Source organism: Pleurodeles waltl, chromosome 12 (assembly GCF_031143425.1).
Source record: "Pleurodeles waltl isolate 20211129_DDA chromosome 12, aPleWal1.hap1.20221129, whole genome shotgun sequence".
Taxonomy (NCBI): Eukaryota; Metazoa; Chordata; class Amphibia; order Caudata; family Salamandridae; genus Pleurodeles; species Pleurodeles waltl.
The window spans coordinates 532,342,990-532,364,906 of NC_090451.1; the positions used below are offsets into that span (position 1 = coordinate 532,342,990).

The 21,917-nt window shown below is 45.6% G+C and overlaps 1 protein-coding gene across 1 annotated transcript in view; it reads left to right on the forward strand.

Annotated features, from left to right (window-relative positions):
• The window catches only part of COG4 (component of oligomeric golgi complex 4), a 240,022-nt gene that overhangs the window by 166,209 nt on the left and 51,896 nt on the right, over positions 1–21,917 (forward strand). Inside the window, exon 7 of the mRNA XM_069217516.1 lies at positions 2,466–2,623. Within this exon, the coding sequence (XP_069073617.1) occupies positions 2,466–2,623 (158 nt within the window). The remainder of the gene's footprint in view (positions 1–2,465; positions 2,624–21,917) is intronic.

Here is a 21,917-nt window from a genome sequence, read left to right on the forward strand (position 1 = left end):
TGCTAAAAAAAAAAAAAAATCTCCCCTTTCTGTCCTGTGAGGTCTAAATAACAGTGGTTACAGCTTTTGTGCTTTCAAAACTGGATTATTGTGATGGCATCTATCTTGGTATGCAGCAGCAATACCTAAATAAGCTTCAAACATTGCAAAATGCTGCTGCACAACTATTGCTGGGGATTCCTAAGTTTAAATCTACTTTTCCAGCTATTCAGACACTCCCCTGGCTCCCTTATCAGGCACTGAATCCAGATTAAGCCACTGTGCACTGCTTACAAAGCATGGCATGACGTTGGCCCAGACTATCTTTTTCACAAGTTTAGGTGGCATCAGCCAAGTAGGAATTTACGTTCCTCTGGAGCCAAGACACTGGTAATTCCAAGGTTCAGATGCATTAACTGTGGAGGCAGAAGCTTTGTCACTTGCACAGCACAAATTTGGAACCTTTTAGATCTCTCATCCTCCGAATCTCTCCCCCCCCCCACCCCACCCCCCTCCACACACACACACACACACACACACACACACCTCTCTCTCTCACTCTCTCTCTCTCTCTCTCTCTCTCTCTCTCTCTCGCTCTCTCGCTCTCTCTCTCTCTCTCTCTCTCTCTTTCCCCCCCCCCCCATTCTGCTTTCCCTCAGGAAAGAAGTAAAAAAATGGCTTTTCTGTAAATAATCTTCCTGAGGGCAGCATATCTTTAGCAGACCCAGTGCCAGGACACCTCCGGGTAATCATGTGCTTTATAAAATCATTTACGAAACATCGTCACTGGGAGTGGGCATTACTAATTAGGTTAGGACTGGAGCTATAAAGTTTCTGTTGTATTTTTTGCTAGTCAGTATGCCAGCGATACCCTTGTCCCTGTAATAATGTCTCAAAGCACATACGGTCACAATTTTATTATTTTGCAAATTACATGAATCATACACCAAAAGGTTTTTAATACCATTTCCTAAGTCAATAAATTTTAGAAGATGCATGCAGCAGTTCAGTTCCTTCAGATCTCCGATGATGATGAAGTGTGTATTACTGTTGGATTGTTTCTTAAATGTACTCTGAGACGTCACAATTATATGTGGGAGTAGCTCATGGAACAAAGCACTTTTAATTGATTTTTAATGATTTTTTTATATACCATTGCCTTACCCAGAGAAACTTGATAGGCCATGTGCCTTAAATGAAATTATGTGTGGTAAAACTGGCTAATAATTTAGTAAATGGCCAAACCTTTTCTATTGCCAGCACAGCCTGTGGCTAGTCATGATCCTCCACATATGTAATCCGTAGGCACAGGCTTCACGCAAACAATAAGTCTGTGTCATTCTACAGCACTTGTTTTTCCCCTTACATTAGGTCACTCTTTTTTGTTTTTTGTTAATATAAGGATATCCTTTCCTTCATGAGAGCCAAATTGACATTGTTAGACGCAGACAATCTGTGAATCTTAAGCAAAGTAATGGCCTATCTGAGCTAGTGTAACAAAATCCTGCGTTAAAAGCATTTGTGTTTAGATGCTTACTTATCTTACAGAATGAGAATTTAAAGCAATGAAATTCTGTTTTTAGGGAGGAACATACTTCTGAAAAAAATATTTTGACTTATTTCGCTGCAACAAGCAGACTTGATCTTACTGGTCTTTGAGCAGAGACTGCCCAAGGACTATTTAAATGCATCACTCTTTCTTCAGGTATCTGTCACAGCGGCGGTTCCTCCACTAAGGCAGATGAGTGTTGCCCCACTGCTTTATGTAGTGGACGAAAGGGAAAAATAAAATGATATCGTAACATTATCATCATTTTATTTTTCCTCTGGGAGCCAGGCTAGGGCAGGGTGGGGCTGGAGGAGGAGGAGGGCTGGAGGCGAAGTGGTTTGAGCACATAAGTGCGCATGGCGCTTTGGCCAGCTGTGTTTGGCTGGCCAAACAGTCATGTACACTTTCCATTTCTCCACCCCGTTGTATTAAACAGCCAGGAGGAGAAAGCGCACCGGGCCCTACTCCCTGTCTGAGCGCTGGAGCAGGGCGCTCAGACCAATCACGATGCTGCTGTCATGCTGTTGACAGCAGCATCATGATTGGAGGTTAGTCTGGAAGCCTTGTGCTTCCTGGACTCCGAGGAGGAGGGAGAGACGGAACCGTCCCTCCCAACATTGATGTACGTTTTTTATTTTTAATATCCCCCCCCCCATCCCGCACCCCTCCCCTCCCCCAACCAACCCCCCAGCTCCCTGTTGACAAGTGGCTGCCACTGATCTGTCATAATGATAGATCAGGGACAGGCATGTGTTTCTTTCTGAAAAAAAAGGTTTTGTGATTTGCATGTTCCTCTTTTCTGGGGGTAATTACAAAGTTTGTCTAGTAGCACAAGCTGTGCTGTGTATTTCTTTTTCAAAAGTTGTGTGTTTGTATGCAACACTCTGACGTTTCGCAAGATCCGGAAAATACCTCTTTTCATCTTTCCTTTTCACAGGGATTGCACGCATCATAGAGACTCACCAGCCGATAGTAGAGACCTACTATGGCCCCGGCCGGCTCTACATGCTTATCAAACACTTGCAAACTGAGTGTGATCGGCAGGTTGACAAAGTTGTGGACAAATTCATCTCACAGAGGGACTATCACCGGAAGGTGAGGGTGCACACCAGGTTCGCATATGGAACTTTCTGCTTACAGACAAAAGTCCACAAAAATGGAAGACATTGTATGGCTTACAAGGAAGCTGTAGAATTAATGGTGAAGTAAGGGAATTGTAAGGAAGATGGTGATTTGTGGATAAGAAATGTAAAGACGGAAGGAAAGCTAATATCAGTGATCGGGAGATGTGGTATGCTATTGAGAGGGTGATAAAACACTAGAATGATGAGGAAAGAAAACATAAGGTGTAGAGGAAAAAGGTGATAAGAAAGGTCTGAAAAGGAGGATTGGGAGGAGCCAGGGTATATAAATGCACGAAGTTGAGTGCAGAAAAGTAAAATAGGGAGAGTAAAGCCTGGAGAACGAAAGAAAATGAGATGTAGAGAAAATTCCAGAGTATGGGTGTTTAAAAGGAATGCAAGACATCATGTATGAAACATTAATCGAAGGTTAGAGAGTGATATGTTTTGAGGAAATGGTAGGAGAGAGGATGGAGTGTATTGAAGCAAAATGGAATGTGAAAAAACATATCAGGTGTGCCAAGGAAATGGAAGGCAGTGGTGGTGTTCTGTATGGAGACAACAGTAGGAGAGATCAGGATATTGAGTAGGGGTACAACAGAAGTAACAATGATGGAATAGAGAACAAATGGAACATAAGATAATTGGGTGCAGTTAATGAGATAATGAGTTGTACATGTAACAGCAGGGGGTGAGCTGTAGAGAGGAAAAGATGTGGGTTAGGATGAAGAACAGAAGAAGATTGCTGCACATTTCCCAATTCCACGTTTTTTGCATGAGATCTTCTAAACATATCCTGGGTCTCTGTCCATCCTTTTTGTAGGCCTCAAACGAGACTCCTCGAGGTCGAACACTTTGTTCCCAGCACACATTTGTAGGGCCTTTCTTTTCCTCTGTCACTGGAACCAAGCATTCTTGGCTGATGAGCCCTAACTAGGGCAAAACCTGTCCTGGGTTACTTATGTTCCAGTTCAGAGAGGGCCTGGCAGTTCTGGCTGAACTGTTCCCATTGGAGCAGTGTGAGACAGATTTGTATCTGGCTGGATTCAAACTAAGCTGAAATGGTATGCAAAATAGCGATGGATTACTTTTTTGTATAATGTAGGTTTCTGGCTTAGCAGTTTCTCCTCTTTCTGCTCCTTATCTTGCCAGTGTTTGCTCCCAAATTAATTTGAATCATTGTACCCTACTCAACACAACCACTTCACTCCTTCCACCTGCTGAAGTGCCCGAAACATACTTGTATCAGCAGCACTTTATAAATGCAGTAAAAAATTAGAAAATTATTAGATAGGTCTAGTTCCCAGCCACATGTAAAGTGTTCGTGTTTCTGTTAGAAATCCTTGAATGTAGCTGGTTCAGTCTTAACGCCTTGGTGAGGAAAAAAGTTCTTCACAGCTATCAGTTTGGCCTTTTTTTCACAGTGATGGCTCTACCATCCTGGGATAGTGAATTCTTTTATTCAAGCAACGGAAGCCAGGTTGCGCCTTTCTACTGTTAGGTTAGGTTGTTAGTATTCATATTGCAGTGTCTTGACACAATAGAGGAAAAATAACACCTCCTTTGCTCAGATCAAACAATCTAAAACCACTTTATTGATCAAAATGCTAAGCTCTCATTTTTGTTTGTCAAGACACTTGTGAGGAAGAAAGGGAGCAGCATTCTGGGAGATGCTTGTTCCACTATTTCCCTACTGAAGTGGAAAAAGGTCCTAGCGCCAAAGAAAATGCTTTTACACTTTGGATCATTCAGCAGGAACTGGTCTGAGTAGAGGAAGGTGCTTTGAGGAATATGGAACTGAAACTTGGCAGCAGAGAAGGATGGGGAAGAGTTTTAGACTACACAACTAACCACTACCAAGGTCTTAAATAAAACTTGTTTTCTAAACGAAAGCCAACAGAAAAGTCTAAGTATCGGGGTATTGTGGATCAAATGGTTGGTGTTGTGGCAAATTGAGCAGCAGGATTCTACACCAGTCAAAACCTCATTAGTTTTTCTGACAGGCCAAAGAGATGGATTTGCCTTAGTCAAGTCATAACTGCATTAAGGCTTTGAATAAGGTTTCCCAAGCCATTATAGGGAATACTTTTCCTCTGGAGTTTAATTTGCCAGATACAAATGCTGGCTACCTTGAATGTCTTAAACTCCATAGACAGGTTCGCCTCAATATTGATATCTGCGTTTCAGATGCTTTTCAAGGGAGGCTGCAGAGGAGGGCCCATGAACTCTGGTCAACTTGAAAGATTCCTTTTCTGCTTGGATTTCCTGGTAATGATGAGCTCCTTTTTGATGGTTCAGTTTTTGAAACTGAAGCATCCAGTCACTGGTGCTCATTAGTTCAGACATCTGTAACAGTGTCTTGGGCAGGCAAAGAAGAAAAGGTCGTAGTCTGACTGGCGTAAAGCTGAAAGCCAGCCTGTACCTGTAAAATTGTATTCTCATAAGAGAAAGGCTAATGGCAGTATGTAGACATTGAAAAATAAAGAGGAGCGCTCCTATGTCTTGGAAAATACTAAAAAGGTGGAAGAATAGTGGTCAAGGAGTGCTACTGCAGGCTCTACTGCTTCCTTCCCTTTGGTGATGTCCTTGTCTTCTCAGTTTTCAGGTCCCCAACTCCACTGCTCCCTCAGCAGCAGGTTCCTGTGCCTCCACAGCCTCTGGCCTCATCTCCATCTAATCATTCAAGTCTCTGGCCAAACCATGCCATCCTAGCTTCTCCATTAACGGGTCCTTCTGAACCCCAGCATTTTAACATCTGTCCATGGCACCTGCCACTGAGTCAAATAAAGGCTTTTTGAAAGGAGATGTACCAAGGTAAGATCTGATTTTTCCATGCCCTATAAGACCTTGCATGGTCTACCTGAAGCTTAAGGATACCAAACCATTGATGGAGAAAAGTCTCCTCTGTTCTCTTTCCCACCCTATACGTCCCTTGCAAAAGGATTCCATACCCTTGCTGGAGGATCATATTAGTGGGGCAAAAGTCTGAGTTTGTCATGGTCTCCAATTCACTGGACCACATATCCAGCCCCTTTCAAGCCGAACCCCCCACTTCACCCCCCATATTGTGGGCACACTTGCACATAGTCTAATGCTGGAAATTGCTCTTGGTAGCATTCCAGCCTGTTGTTTTTCACCCACTGTTCCATTCTAGAAAGAGGTCTGCCTTATGCCAATTAGTGTGATCCTACTCCTGGTGGGAATAGTCCATGCCTAGACAACTATACAATTCTACCTTGCCGGAGAGTCTCCCACAATAAGTGTCCGACAAGGCACATTTCAGAATGGCTAGTGGCAGTCATTTCCAGTACAAAGTGCTGCTTTCAACTCGCGCCAAGTCTGATGCACAGAGTTGCCCCATTTAGGAGTACACACTATTTTAACCTTACCAAAACACCTAGCTGGTTTAGGACTCCTCCACTCAGTTCAACTTTCAATCCCTTTACAAACTAGCCTTGTTGCAGTTCTGTATAGACTTGTCAATGAGCTCAGCAAAGTCTTCTTTTACCCCAGTCACATGCTGTTTCACTGGAGCACTTGTGGATACAGCACTTAGGAAGGCTTTCTCCCTGATAGAGGGACATATCTCTCGAACGGTGGTCTGTCTGCTGGGTTTAGCAGTGTGGCTCTAGAGGTAACTGGGCTTATGTTTATGTATCCAGGTGGTTTATTTTGGGATGCTATGCCAGAGCCCTTCGCTGTAGAAACAATAAGTTCGATGGCATCTGTCGCTGTAGATACACATGTTGTGCATAGCCCGCCATCTGGTGTTGGGTCGGAGTGTTACAAGTTGTTTTTCTTCGAAGAAGTCTTTCGAGTCACGGGACCGAGGGACTCCTCCTCTTTGTCTCCATTGCGCATGGGCGTCGACTCCATCTTCGATTGTTTTCTTTCCACCATCGGGTTCGGACGTGTTCCTTTCGCTCCGGGTTTCGGAACGGAAAGTTAGCTAAATATCGGAAAAATTACGTCGGTATTGTTGCGTTCGGGATCGGCTTAGTTAGAATCGACACCGAATCGAAGAGTGAAGAGCTCCGGTACCCTTCGGGGTAGTTTTCGATCCCCCGTCGGGGCCTGGTCGGCCCGACCGCGTGTAAAACAACGCAGATGGAACGGACCCCGTTCCGTTTCTGTCCTAAATGCCACAACAAATACCCGTATACAGACCAACATTTGGTCTGTAACCTGTGCCTGTCGCCTGAGCACAGTGAAGAGACTTGCGAGGCCTGTCGTGCGTTCCGGTCCCGAAAAACACTCCGTGACCGTCGAGCCAGAAGACTGCAGATGGCGTCCACGCCGACAGCTCACCGAGAGTTCGAGGAACAAGAGGAAGAAGAAACCTTCTCGATCCATGAATCGGACTCCGAGGAATTCGACGACCAAAAAACTGTGAGTAAGACGTCGAAGCCAGCACACAAGAAAAGTGACAAGGCCCAGGGGACGCCACTGCCACCAGGCCATGGCTCGACCCATAAATTCGGTGACCGACCATCGGCACCGAAAAAGGCCGAAATGGTGCCGAGATCGTCCGACTCCGGTCGAGACACCGGCACGCAGCCTTCTCGGGACCGAGAAAGTGCTGCTGAAAAACATCGACGCCGAGATAGCGGAGCCGAAACTGCTCGACGCAGAGACAGCGGCACCGAGGAAGATCGACGCCGAGAGGGTTCGACTCCGAAAAAGAAGAAGGTCACCTCGGAGCCGAAAAAGAGTACAGACAGGGTTTCGGTGCCAAAACGACCCGCAACCGACCCAACTACCGGTTCCTATTCAGAGGAGCAATCACTGTCCTCTCAGATGCGAAAGCATAGATTTGAGGAAGAGTTGCAATCCACCGAAGTGGGCCACATTCAGAAACGTATTTTTATACAGGAAGGAACAGGGAAAATAAGCACCCTTCCCCCTATTAGGAGAAAAAGGAGACTAGAGTTTCAGTCAGACCAAGCACCACAAACAAAAATGGTGAAAAAGGTAACTCCACCACCCTCTCCTCCACCTGTAACTAACGTTTCACTGGCACAAACTCCATCACATTCCCCGGCTCACACCACCATGAGCCAAGGTGACCAGGACCAAGACGCTTGGGACTTATACGACGCCCCAGTGTCGGACAACAGTCCAGAGGCGTATCCTACAAAGCCCTCACCACCGGAAGATAGCACAGCATACTCACAAGTGGTGGCTAGAGCAGCAGAGTTCCACAACGTGTCCCTACACTCGGAACCAGTCGAGGATGACTTCTTATTCAACACCCTCTCCTCCACCCATAGCTCCTACCAAAGCCTGCCTATGCTCCCAGGAATGCTTCGGCACGCAAAGGAAATCTTCAAGGAGCCGGTCAAGAGTAGAGCAATAACACCAAGAGTGGAAAAGAAATATAAAGCACCTCCCACAGACCCTGTTTTCATCACCTCACAGCTGCCACCAGATTCCGTCGTAGTAGGAGCAGCTCGCAAGAGAGCCAACTCCCACACATCTGGGGATGCACCACCCCCAGGTAAAGAGAGCCGCAAGTTCGATGCAGCCGGAAAGAGAGTCGCAGTACAAGCTGCAAACCAGTGGCGCATCGCTAACTCTCAAGCACTACTTGCGCGCTATGACAGAGCCCATTGGGACGAGATGCAACACCTCATTGAGCATCTACCCAAAGAGCTACAAAAAAGAGCGAAACAGGTGGTTGAGGAAGGACAGAACATATCTAATAATCAGATACGCTCCTCTATGGATGCAGCGGACACAGCTGCAAGAACAATTAACACATCTGTGACTATAAGAAGGCACGCATGGCTACGAACGTCTGGTTTTAAACCAGAGATACAGCAGGCAGTGCTCAATATGCCATTCAATGAGAAACAACTGTTCGGACCAGAAGTGGACACGGCAATTGAGAAACTCAAAAAGGACACTGACACTGCTAAAGCCATGGGCGCACTCTACTCCCCGCAGAGCAGAGGCACTTACAGCACCTTCCGCAAAACAACCTTTAGAGGGGGGTTTCGGTGTCAGGCCACACAAGCCAGCACCTCACAGGCAACACCGTCCAGCTACCAGGGACAGTACCAAAGGGGAGGCTTTCGGGGCCAATACAGAGGACAATTCCCTAGGAATAGGGGAAAATTTCAAAGCCCCAAAACCCCTACAACCAAACAGTGACTCACATGTCACTCATCCCCTCCACACAACACCAGTGGGGGGAAGAATAGGTCAGTATTACCAAGCATGGGAGGAAATAACTACAGACACTTGGGTCTTAGCAATTATCCAACATGGTTATTGCATAGAATTTCTACAAATCCCTCCAAACATACCACCAAAAGCACAGAATTTATCAAAACAACATTCAGACCTTCTGGAAATAGAAGTTTAAGCATTATTGCAAAAGAACGCAATAGAACTAGTACCAAAGACACAAATAAACACAGGAGTTTATTCACTGTACTTCCTAATACCAAAAAAGGACAAAACACTGAGACCAATCCTAGACCTCAGAACACTAAACACCTACATCAAATCAGAACACTTTCACATGGTCACGCTACAAGAAGTGTTACCATTGCTAAAGCAACAGGACTACATGACAACCTTAGATCTCAAAGACGCGTATTTCCACATACCAATACATCAGTCGCACAGGAAATACCTCAGGTTTGTATTCAAAGGAATACATTACCAATTCAAAGTATTGCCGTTTGGTTTAACAACCGCACCAAGAGTCTTGACAAAATGTCTAGCAGTAGTGGCTGCACACATCAGAAGGCAGCAAATACACGTATTCCCGTATCTAGACGACTGGCTAATCAAGACCAACTCACTGACAAGGTGCTCACACCACACAAATCAGGTCATACAAAACCTCTACAAACTCGGTTTCACCATCAACTATGCAAAATCACACATTCTGCCGTGCAAGGTACAACAATACCTAGGAGCCATAATAGACACAACAAAAGGGTTAGCCACTCCAAGTCCACAAAGAATTCAAAATTTCAACAAAATCATACAACGCATGTATCCAACACAAAGAATACAGGCAAAAATGATATTACAACTCCTAGGCATGATGTCCTCATGCATAGCCATTGTCCCGAACGCAAGACTGCACATGAGGCCCTTACAACAGTGCCTAGCATCACAATGGTCACAAGAACAGGGTCACCTTCTAGATCTGGTGTTGATAGACCGCCAAACATACCTCTCGCTTCTATGGTGGAACAGTATAAATTTAAACAAAGGGCGGCCTTTCCAAGACCCAGTGCCACAATACGTAATAACAACAGATGCTTCCATGACGGGGTGGGGAGCACACCTCGATCAACACAGCATACAAGGACAATGGGACGTACATCAAACAAAACTGCACATAAATCACCTAGAACTGCTAGCAGTTTTTCAAGCACTAAAAGTATTCCAACCAATCATAACTCACAAATACATTCTTGTCAAAACAGACAACATGACAACAATGTATTATCTAAACAAACAGGGGGGGACACACTCAACGCAGCTGAGCCTTCTAGCACAAAAGATATGGCGATGGGCAATTCACAACCACATTCGCCTAATAGCACAGTTTATTCCAGGGATCCAGAATCAACTTGCAGACAATCTCTCTTGAGATCACCAACAAGTCCACGAATGGGAAATTCACCCCCAAATTCTAAACACTTACTTCAAACTCTGCGGAACACCTCAAATAGACTTATTTGCAACAAAAGAGAACGCAAAATGCCAAAACTTCGCATCCAGATACCCACACAGGCAGTCCCAAGGCAATGCCCTATGGATAAACTGGTCAGGGATATTTGCATACGCTTTTCCCCCTCTCCCTCTCCTTCCATATCTGGTAAACAAATTGAGTCAAAACAAACTCAAACTCATACTGATAGCACCAACATGGGCAAGGCAACCATGGTACACAACACTGCTAGACCTATCAGTAGTACCCCACGTCAAGTTGCCCAACAGGCCAGATCTGTTAACACAACACAAACAACAGATCAGACATCCAAACCCAGCATCGCTGAATCTAGCAATCTGGCTCCTGAAATCCTAGAATTCGGACACTTAAACCTCACACAAGAATGTATGGACGTCATAAAGCAAGCTAGAAGACCATCCACTAGACACTGCTATGCAAGCAAATGGAAAAGGTTTGTTTGCTACTGCCATCATAATCAAATCCAACCATTACACGCATCTCCAAAAGATGTAGTGGGTTACTTACTACACTTACAAAAATCGAACCTGGCCTTCTCTTCCATTAAAATACACCTAGCAGCAATATCTGCATACCTGCAGATTACCCATTCAACTTCACTATTTAGGATACCTGTCATTAAAGCGTTTATGGAAGGCCTCAAAAGAATTATACCACCAAGGACACCACCCGTTCCTTCATGGAACCTCAACATCGTCTTAACAAGACTCATGGGTCCACCCTTTGAACCTATGCACTCTTGCGAAATACAATTCCTAACCTGGAAAGTTGCATTTCTCATCGCCATCACATCTCTAAGAAGAGTAAGTGAAATTCAGGCGTTTACTATACAAGAACCTTTTATCCAACTACACAAAAATAAAGTAGTCCTAAGGACCAATCCTAAATTTTTGCCAAAGGTTATTTCACCGTTCCACCTAAATCAAACGGTAGAGCTACCAGTGTTCTTCCCACAGCCAGATTCCATAGCTGAAAGGGCACTACATACATTAGACGTCAAAAGAGCACTTATGTACTACATCGACAGAACTAAACACATCAGAAAAACTAAACAACTGTTTATTGCATTTCAAAAACCTCACGCAGGAAACCCAATATCGAAACAGGGTATAGCCAGATGGATAGTTAAGTGCATCCAAATCTGCTACCTTAAAGCAAAAAGACAACTGCCCATTACACCAAGGGCACACTCAACTAGAAAGAAAGGCGCTACCATGGCCTTCCTAGGGAATATTCCAATGCACGAAATATGTAAGGCAGCCACATGGTCTACGCCTCACACATTTACCAAGCACTACTGTGTAGACGTGCTATCAGCACAACAAGCCACAGTAGGCCAAGCTGTACTAAGAACCTTATTTCAGACTACTTCCGCTCCTACAGGCTGAGCCACCGCTTTTGGGGAGATAACTGCTTACTAGTCTATGCACAACATGTGTATCTACAGCGACAGATGCCATCGAACTGAAAATGTCACTTACCCAATGTACATCTGTTCGTGGCATCAGTCGCTGAAGATTCACATGTGCCCACCCACCTCCCCGGGAGCCTGTAGCCGTTTGGAAGTTAGCCTCAACTTTGTACATTTGTAAATATATTAAATCTTAAATAGGTACATACTTATTCACTCCATTGCATGGGCACTATTACTAACAAACAACTCCTACCTCACCCTCTGCGGGGAAAACAATTGAAGATGGAGTCGACGCCCATGCGCAATGGAGACAAAGAGGAGGAGTCCCTCGGTCCCGTGACTCGAAAGACTTCTTCGAAGAAAAACAACTTGTAACACTCCGACCCAACACCAGATGGCGGGCTATGCACAACATGTGAATCTTCAGCGACTGATGCCACGAACAGATGTACACTGGGTAAGTGACATTTTCATTAGATCTACAGTCCAGGCTGCTCTTGGCCCCAGATTATGTAAAAACTGGCTTCATCTGGTGGTTTACATCCAAAACCAGTACTTTCTTGAACTGAAGACCTTCCACTCTGTCTTATGGAGCAAAGGGTGCTGGTCTGCACTGACCATACAGGTGCTGAGTTTTATATCAACAATTATAAAATAGAGACTCACTAGGCTATAAATGGCATTGGAGCTGTGCCATTTCAGGCAACATCCTTTCAGCCTTTCGTAGAGGAGAAATGAACATACAAGGAGCTAATCTTCTTTCTGTCTGAGATTGGGACACCTGATTGTATGAACCTGTGTGTCTTAGTGGATAACTTGAGGTGCTGCCTATGCATTCTGGATGGACAGTGCCTTTCTGTCCTAGGTGATGACTCACTAGTATTGGAAGTCCCTTTACAGATCTCCCCCCCTCCCCCCCCCAAAAAAAAACCCCAGAAGAAATGGAAAAGAACAGCATGCAGTATGAATTTAACCACTTTGTTTTTTTGACCCAGAATATTTTGGTACTTGAATGTGATGGTACTGAACTTGAAGCCAGGTCTTCTGTACGTCAGAGGTCATCCATCTATCACAGTAGGGTTCAATCAGAGCAGAGTAATACTCAATCCCTCCTTTCAGTCTCCAAGCTTAGCCATGTGGTGCCTGGGTGGCTAATGCATTGCCATCCTAGGTTGTTTCAGAGTAATTACCAGGCTGTTTCAGAGTAATTACCAGGTCATATTTAGTCTAAATTTTGGGTTACAATGTTCTCATGGTGATCACCCAAGGTTATGTGTCTTCTGTAGTGCCAAGAAGGAATTAACTGGTCATTCTAAAAATAAATAAAACATAATGTTCGATGGCATCTGTTGCTGCAGATACACATGTTGTGCACAGTCCGCCATCTGGTGTTGGGTCGGAGTGTTACAAGTTGTTTTTCTTCGAAGAAGTCTTTCGAGTCACGAGACCGAGGGACTCCTCCTCTTTGCTTCCATTGCGCATGGGCGTCGGCTCCATCTTAGATTGTTTTTTTTCCGCCCTCGGGTTCGGACGTGTTCCTTTTCGCTCCGGGTTTCGGGACGGAAAGATAGTCAAAACTTCGAAAAATTACGTCGGTATTGTTTCGCTCAGGATCGGGATAGTTAGAATCGACACCGAATCGTGAAGAGCTCCGGTAGCCCTTCGGGGTAATTTCGATCCCCCGTCGGGGCCTGGTCGGCCCGACCGTGTGTAACATCGACACCGATGGAACGGACCCCGTTCCGATTCTGTCCTAAATGCCACAATAAATATCCATATACGGACCAACATTTGGTCTGTAACTTGTGCCTGTCACCCGAGCACAAGGAAGAAACTTGTGAGGCCTGTCGTGCGTTCCGGTCCCGAAAAACGCTCCGTGACCGTCGAGCCAGAAGACTACAGATGGCGTCCACGCCGACAGAACACTGAGAGTTCGAGGAACAAGGAGAAGAGGAGGAAGCCTTCTCCATCCATGAAACGGACTCAGATGAATTCGACGTCGACAAAACTGTGAGTAAGACGTCGAAAAGCACACAGCACAAGAAAATAGACAAGGCCCAGGGGACGCCACTGCCAACTGGCCATGGCTCAACCCATAAAGGTGACCGTCTATCGGCACCGAAAAAGGCCGAACCGGTGCCCAGATCATCCGACTCTGGTCGAGACACAGGCACGCAACATTCTCGGGACCGAGAAAGTGTTGCCGAAAAAGATCGACGCCGAGAAGGCGGAGCCGACGCTGCTCGACGCAGAGACAGCGGCACCGAGGATGATCGACGCCGAGAAGGCTCGACTCCGAAAAAGAAGAGATTCGCCTCGGAGCCGAAAACAAAAAAGGACACCGTTTCGGTGCCAAAACAATCAGCAACCGAAACCACTACCGGCTCATATTCAGAGGAACATTCATTGTCCTCTCAAATGCGTAAACACAGGTTTGAAGAGGAGCTACAGACTACTGATGTAGACCATACACAAAAGAGGATCTTCATCCAGAGTGGAACGGGGAAGATTAGCACTCTTCCACCAATCAAGAGAAAAAGGAGACTAGAGTTCCAAAATGAACAACTAACACCACAAGCAAAGGTGGCAAAGAAAGCAACTCCGCCACCCTCTCCTCCACCTGTAACTCAAATATCACCGGCACAAACTCCGTCACATTCACCGGCTCACACCACCATGAGCCAAGATGACCAAGATGCTTGGGACCTATACGACGCACCAGTGTCAGACAATAGCCCAGAGTCATACCCTACCAAGCCATCACCACCCGAGGACAGCACAGCGTATGCGCAGGTGGTAGCTAGGGCAGCAGAATTCCACAACGTGTCGTTACACACAGAACCTGTCGAGGATGACTTCCTTTTTAACACCCTCTCCTCCACCCATAGCAACTACCAAAGCCTGCCTATGCTTCCGGGAATGCTAAGGCACGCGAAGCAAATCTTCAAAGACCCCGTCAAGAGTAGAGCAATCACTCCAAGGGTAGAGAAGAAATATAAAGCACCTCCCACAGACCCTGCTTTTATCACCTCTCAACTGCCACCAGACTCAGTCGTGGTAGGAGCAGCTCGCAAACGAGCCAATTCACACACATCGGGCGATGCACCACCCCCGGATAAGGATAGCCGAAAATTCGACGCAGCTGGGAAAAGAGTCGCTGTACAAGCTGCCAGCCAGTGGCGCATCGCCAACTCTCAGGCGCTCCTAGCGCGCTATGACAGAGTCCATTGGGATGAGATGCAGCATCTCATCGAGCATCTACCCAAGGAACTTCAGAAGCGGGCAAAACAAGTGGTTGAGGAGGGACAAAACATCTCCAATAACCAAATACGCTCCTCTATGGATGCAGCGGACACAGCTGCAAGAACAATAAACACTGCAGTTACCATCAGAAGGCACGCATGGTTGCGCACATCTGGCTTTAAGCCAGAAATACAGCAAGCAGTACTCAATATGCCGTTCAACGAACAACAATTGTTCGGACCAGAGGTTGACACGGCGATTGAGAAGCTGAAAAAGGACACTGACACAGCCAAGGCCATGGGCGCGCTCTACTCCCCGCAGAGCAGAGGCACTTTCGGCACCTTCCGTAAAACAACATTCAGAGGAGGGTTTCGGGGTCAGGCCACACAAGCCAGCACCTCACAATCAACACCGTCTACCTACCAGGGACAGTACCAAAGGGGAGGTTTTCGGGGCCAGTACAGAGGAGGACAATTCCCAAGAAACCGGGGGAAATTTCAAAGCCCCAAAACCCCAACAACCAAACAGTGACTTACAGGTCACTCAACCCCTCCACATAACACCAGTGGGGGGAAGACTAAGTCAGTTTTATCAATCATGGGTGAATATAACAACAGACACTTGGGTCTTAGCAATTATCCAACATGGTTATTGCATAGAATTTCTACAGATCCCTCCAAATATCCCACCCAAAACACAAAAAATGTCAAAACCGCATTTAGACCTCCTAGAAATAGAAGTTCAAGCACTACTGCAAAAAGAAGCAATAGAACTGGTACCATGTACAGAAATAAACACAGGAGTCTATTCACTGTATTTTCTAATACCCAAAAAGGACAAAACACTGAGGCCAATCTTAGATCTCAGAATACTAAACACCTACATCAAATCAGACCACTTTCACATGGTCACGCTACAAGAAGTGTTACCACTGCTAAAGCAACAAGATTACATAACAACCTTAGATCTCAAAGACGCGTATTTCCACATACCGATACATCCTTCGCACAGGAAATACCTAAGGTTTGTATTCAAGGGGATACACTATCAATTCAAAGTCTTACCGTTCGGTATAACAACCGCACCAAGGGTGTTTACCAAATGCCTAGCAGTAGTAGCCGCACACATCAGAAGGCAGCAAATACACGTATTCCCGTATCTAGACGATTGGCTAATCAAGACCAACTCGCTAACAAAGTGTTCACAACACACAGAGTATGTCATACAACCCTCTACAAACTCGGGTTCTCCCTCAACTACACAAAATCAAACATTGTGCCGTGCAAAATACAGCACTACTTAGGAGCGGTAATCAACACAACAAAAGGATTAGCCACTCCGAGTCCACAAAGGGTTCAAAATTTTCACAAGGTCATACAGGCCATGTATCCAACACTAAAAATACAGGCAAAAGTGGTTTTAACATTCCTAGGCATGATGTCCTCATGCATAGCCATTGTCCCAAACGCAAGACTGCACATGAGGCCCTTACAACAGTGCCTAGCATCACAATGGTCACATGCACAGGGTCACCTTCTAGATCTGGTGTTGATAGACCGCCAAACATACATCTCGCTTCTATGGTGGAACAGTACAAATTTAAACAAAGGGCGGCCGTTCCAAGACCCAGTGCCACAATACATAATAACAACAGATGCTTCCATGACAGGGTGGGGAGCACACCTCGATCACCACAGCATCCAAGGACAATGGGACGTACATCAAACAAAACTGCATATAAATCACCTCGAATTACTAGCAGTATTCCTGGCGCTAAAAGCATTTCAACCCATCATAACCCACAAATACGTTCTTGTCAAAACAGACAACATGACAACAATGTATTACCTAAACAAGCAAGGGGGAACACACTCTACACAGCTATGTCTCCTAGCACAAAAGATATGGCAATGGGCAATTCACAACCACATTCGCCTAATAGCACAGTTTATTCCAGGGATCCAAAATCAACTAGCAGACAATCTCTCTCGAGATCACCAACAGGTCCACGAATGGGAGATTCACCCCCAAATCCTAAACACTTACTTCAAAATTTGGGGTACACCGCAAATAGACCTACTTGCCACAAAGGAGAACGCAAAATGCCGAGACTTCGCATCCAGGTACCCACACAGACAGTCTCAAGGCAATGCCCTATGGATGAACTGGTCAGGGATATTTGCATACGCTTTTCCCCCTCTCCCTCTCCTTCCATATCTAGTAAACAAATTGAGTCAAAACAAACTCAAACTCATATTAATAGCACCAACTTGGGCAAGACAACCTTGGTACACAATACTACTAGACCTGTCAGTAGTACCACACGTCAAGTTACCCAACAGGCCAGATCTGTTAACACAACACAAACAGCAGATCAGGCATCCAAACCCAGCATCGCTCAATCTAGCAATCTGGCTCCTGAAATCCTAGAATTCGGACATTTAAACCTCACTCAAGAATGTATGGAAGTCATAAAACAAGCTAGAAGGCCATCCACTAGACACTGCTATGCAAGCAAATGGAAAAGGTTTGTTTGCTACTGCCATAATAATCAAGTTCATCCATTACACGCATCCCCAAAAGATGTAGTGGGATACTTACTACACTTACAAAAGTCAAATCTAGCCTTCTCTTCCATAAAAATACACCTGGCAGCAATATCTGCATATCTGCAGATTACTCATTCAACTTCACTGTTTAGGATACCCGTCATTAAAGCATTTATGGAGGGCCTAAGAAGAATAATACCACCAAGAACACCACCAGTTCCTTCGTGGAACCTTAACATCGTCTTGACAAGACTCATGGGACCACCTTTTGAACCCATGCATTCTTGTGAAATACAATTCTTAACCTGGAAAGTTGCATTTCTCATTGCCATCACATCTCTAAGAAGAGTAAGTGAAATTCAGGCATTTACAATACAAGAACCGTTTATCCAAATACACAAAAATAAGGTTGTACTAAGAACCAATCCTAAATTCCTACCAAAGGTTATTTCACCGTTCCACTTAAATCAAACAGTAGAGTTACCAGTGTTCTTCCCACAGCCAGACTCAGTAGCTGAAACGGCACTACATACATTAGATGTCAAAAGAGCACTAATGTACTACATCGACAGAACAAAGGAGGTTAGGAAAACAAAGCAACTGTTTATTGCATTTCAAAAACCTCATACAGGAAACCCAATATCAAAACAAGGTATAGCCAGATGGATAGTTAAATGCATCCAAACCTGCTATCTTAAAGCAAAGAGACAACTGCCCATTACACCAAGGGCACACTCAACCAGGAAAAAAGGCGCTACCATGGCATTCCTAGGAAATATTCCAATGCACGAAATATGTAAGGCAGCCACATGGTCCACGCCTCACACATTTACTAAACACTACTGTGTAGACGTGCTATCCGCACAACAGGCCACAGTAGGTCAAGCCGTACTGAGAACTTTGTTTCAGACTACTTCCACTCTTACAGGCTGAGCCACCGCTTTTGGGGAGATAACTGCTTACTAGTCTATGCACAACATGTGTATCTGCAGCAACAGATGCCATCGAACTGAAAATTTCACTTACCCAGTGTACATCTGTTCGTGGCATTGGTCGCTGCAGATTCACATGTGCCCACCCGCCTCCCCGGGAGCCTGTAGCCGTCGGAAGTTATCTTCAACATCTGTACATTTGTATATATATATATTACTTAACCTTAATTTGTACATACTTATTCATTCCATTGCATGGGCACTATTACTAACACACACAACTACTACCTCACCCTCTGCGGGGAAAACAATCTAAGATGGAGCCGACGCCCATGCGCAATGGAAGCAAAGAGGAGGAGTCCCTCGGTCTCGTGACTCGAAAGACTTCTTCGAAGAAAAACAACTTGTAACACTCCGACCCAACACCAGATGGCGGACTGTGCACAACATGTGAATCTGCAGCGACCAATCCCACGAACAGATGTACACTGGGTAAGTGACATTTTCAATAGACATTCTGTTGGCAGCCAGGAAGTCTTCCATTCAAGATGAATGGCCGAGAAATTGGCTATTTTTCTTTCACTGGACTCGGACCAAGGAGGTTGACCCTTTTTGATATTCTCTCAAAAATGACCTTGCATTTTTGAACCACTTGACTGTATCTCATGTCCAAGTGTGGTTCTTTGGTCCTGTCTCAGAGCAGTTGAGCTATTGTATTAGCTATTGTCAACCAACATTAACATTGAATTGATTAACTAAATTAAACAGCAGGCTCCTGTGTTATATCCCACCTACCACACATCATCTTTGTAATTACCCATAAGTATGGAGGAAGGAAGACTGGGTGTATTAGTTAATTCACACTACTCTTTGCTGCAACTCTTGTACTGGTAGTCCTTGGTCATCTTTCCTCCATTTGGTGAGCCTGGGTCTAGGTACAGCTGAAGCCTTGTTGTGGTCAGGCTTCATGTTCTTAAAGAAACTAAGGGCCTGAGTTAAATTAGTCAGAGGGGTTACTCAGTCGCAATCATGATGGCTATCCTGTCTACCATATTACAAGTTCCATAGACTATAATGGAATTGTAATAAGTCAGACTGGATGTCCGTCGCGTTTATGACAGAGTAACCCCCTCTTCAAAACTCTAAATCAGGCCCCAAATCTAGGCTACTCAGAGATACTGCGTGTTCAGTGACATGTGTGGCTGTAGATACACGTGCTCTGCATACTTTGGCCATCTAGTGTTCGGTCCGAAATGATGCAAGTTGTTTTTCTTCAAAGAAGTGTTCCAAGTCAAACGATCGAGTGACTCCTCCTACCAGTGATACTGCACATGGGCGTTGACTCCTTTGTTAGATTATTTTCTCTACGCCGTCCGGTTTGGAAGTATGTCTTCGCTCTGTTTATCCACTCACTTTGTTTTTTTTCCCTATCTTGTCTCACTTCAACGGTATTGCCCTTGTTTTGTTCACCACTTCATCTGTTGGGCACCAACTGACCACCCCTTGGGGTGCTAGTGCGCGCTTTGGGCCTCTCTTCCACGCAGCACCGAAGGGAATGCTTCTTTGATGAAACAGACTCCAATTCGTGTGCAACCTTTGCCTCTCTCTGGATCATTGTGAGGCCGACTGCGATGCTTCTCAGTCCTTTGGAGCTGAAGACAAGAGACTCAGGCCAATCCTCCACCAGCCCATCTCTGGTTGAGCCAATTTTGGAAACAATGGACGCTCAGCATCGCAGACTCCAAATACAGGCGGATCACCGACACTCCTTCCTCTCCTGTGTTTCCTAAACAAAAACTGTCTTTTCACAAGGATTTAGATGTCCCTGTCCCTTCTAAGAGGAAAACCAAGGACAAGACTACCAGCCCTACATGCAGCCTTTAACCACCACCTCCTCTTCCCCCACCTCCATCTTCACCTCAGCCCCCTCCCTGTTCCACCACTTCACCCTTACTGGGTGATTACACACCTCACGGTTCTCCACTGTTTTCCACCGAGGGGGGAGGGAGAGTGGGGGGGCCTCAGGATGACACAGATCCTTGGGATGCATATGATCCTGATCCTATTCCTTCCAACGACACTATCTTCTACCCTGCACGCTTCTCACCACCTGAGAACACTATTTCTTACCAACAGGTAGTCACTAGAGTAGCTGCGTTCCACAACGTAGAGCTGCAGAAAGAGCCCATCAAGCACGTTTTGCTGTCCAATACTCTTACCAGGACTCATAAGGACATAGAATATCTCCCCATGTTCCCCGGTATGCTTCGGCATGTAGAAGATATTTTCAAGGAGCCTGTCCACTCCAGAGTAATCTCTCCAAGGTTGGAAAAGTAGTACAAGGTGGCTCCCTCTCATCCGCTCAACATAAGGGCACAGGGGATTCTCTTCCTCCTGAAAAGGACATAAGAAAATAGATGCTGCAGGGAAAAAAGTGGCCCTACAGCCCGTGAACCACTGGGCATAGCCAACTCCCAAGCCGTGTTAGCCCTGTACGACTGAACTCATTGGGGCGAAATGGAGGAGCACACTTGGGTCCTCCTCCACTGCCAAGACAACCTCCACCTTCCCCTCCGCTCATCCAACACCTGTCGAGGGAAGACTCCAACATCTCTATTCAGCATGCGACACCATTAGCATAGACCAATAGGTTCTCACCATTATCCAACATGTTTGTCTGGAGCTTACTACCACTCCTCCCAAGATTCCCCCTCACACTCACAGGCAATCTCAGGAACACTTGACCCTTCTCAGACAAAATGTCCAAGCCCTTCTTCTCAAGGGGGACATAGAGCCTGCACCACCACCACATCAAAGGGCATAAGTATACTCCCTAAACTTCCTGATCCCCAAAAAGGACTGCTCTCTCAGGCCACTTCCATATGGTCACCCTTCAGGACGACATTCCACTCTTTATGACCTCTCTAGATCTAAAGGACACCTACTTTAACATTTCAATTCAACCTGCACATCGAACATTCTTATGATTCCTTATTGCAGGAAGACACTACCAATTCAAGGCCCTTCCATTCAATGTCACTACCGCTCCCAGGGTATTCACAAAATTCTTAGCAGTAGGCGCCACACACCTGAGAAGGCAAACCATTCATGTGTTTCCCTATTTCAATGACTGGCTCTTCAAAGCCAGCACATTCCGCCAGTGTCGACAACCCAATCAGTTAACAGTGGCTCTCCTTCGCAACCTAGGCTTCACTCTCAACATTCCCAAATATCATCTTCAGCCCCTGCAGGTGCAACCTCACTTAGGGGTGGTCTTGAATGCTGAGATATGGTTGGCATATCCCAACTCAGCTCATGTCCAGAATGTTCGGACCCTTCTCTCTCAGTTTCAGGAAAATCATACTTACAAAGTCCGGGCCATTATGCGCCTGTTGGGGATGATGGCCTCCGAC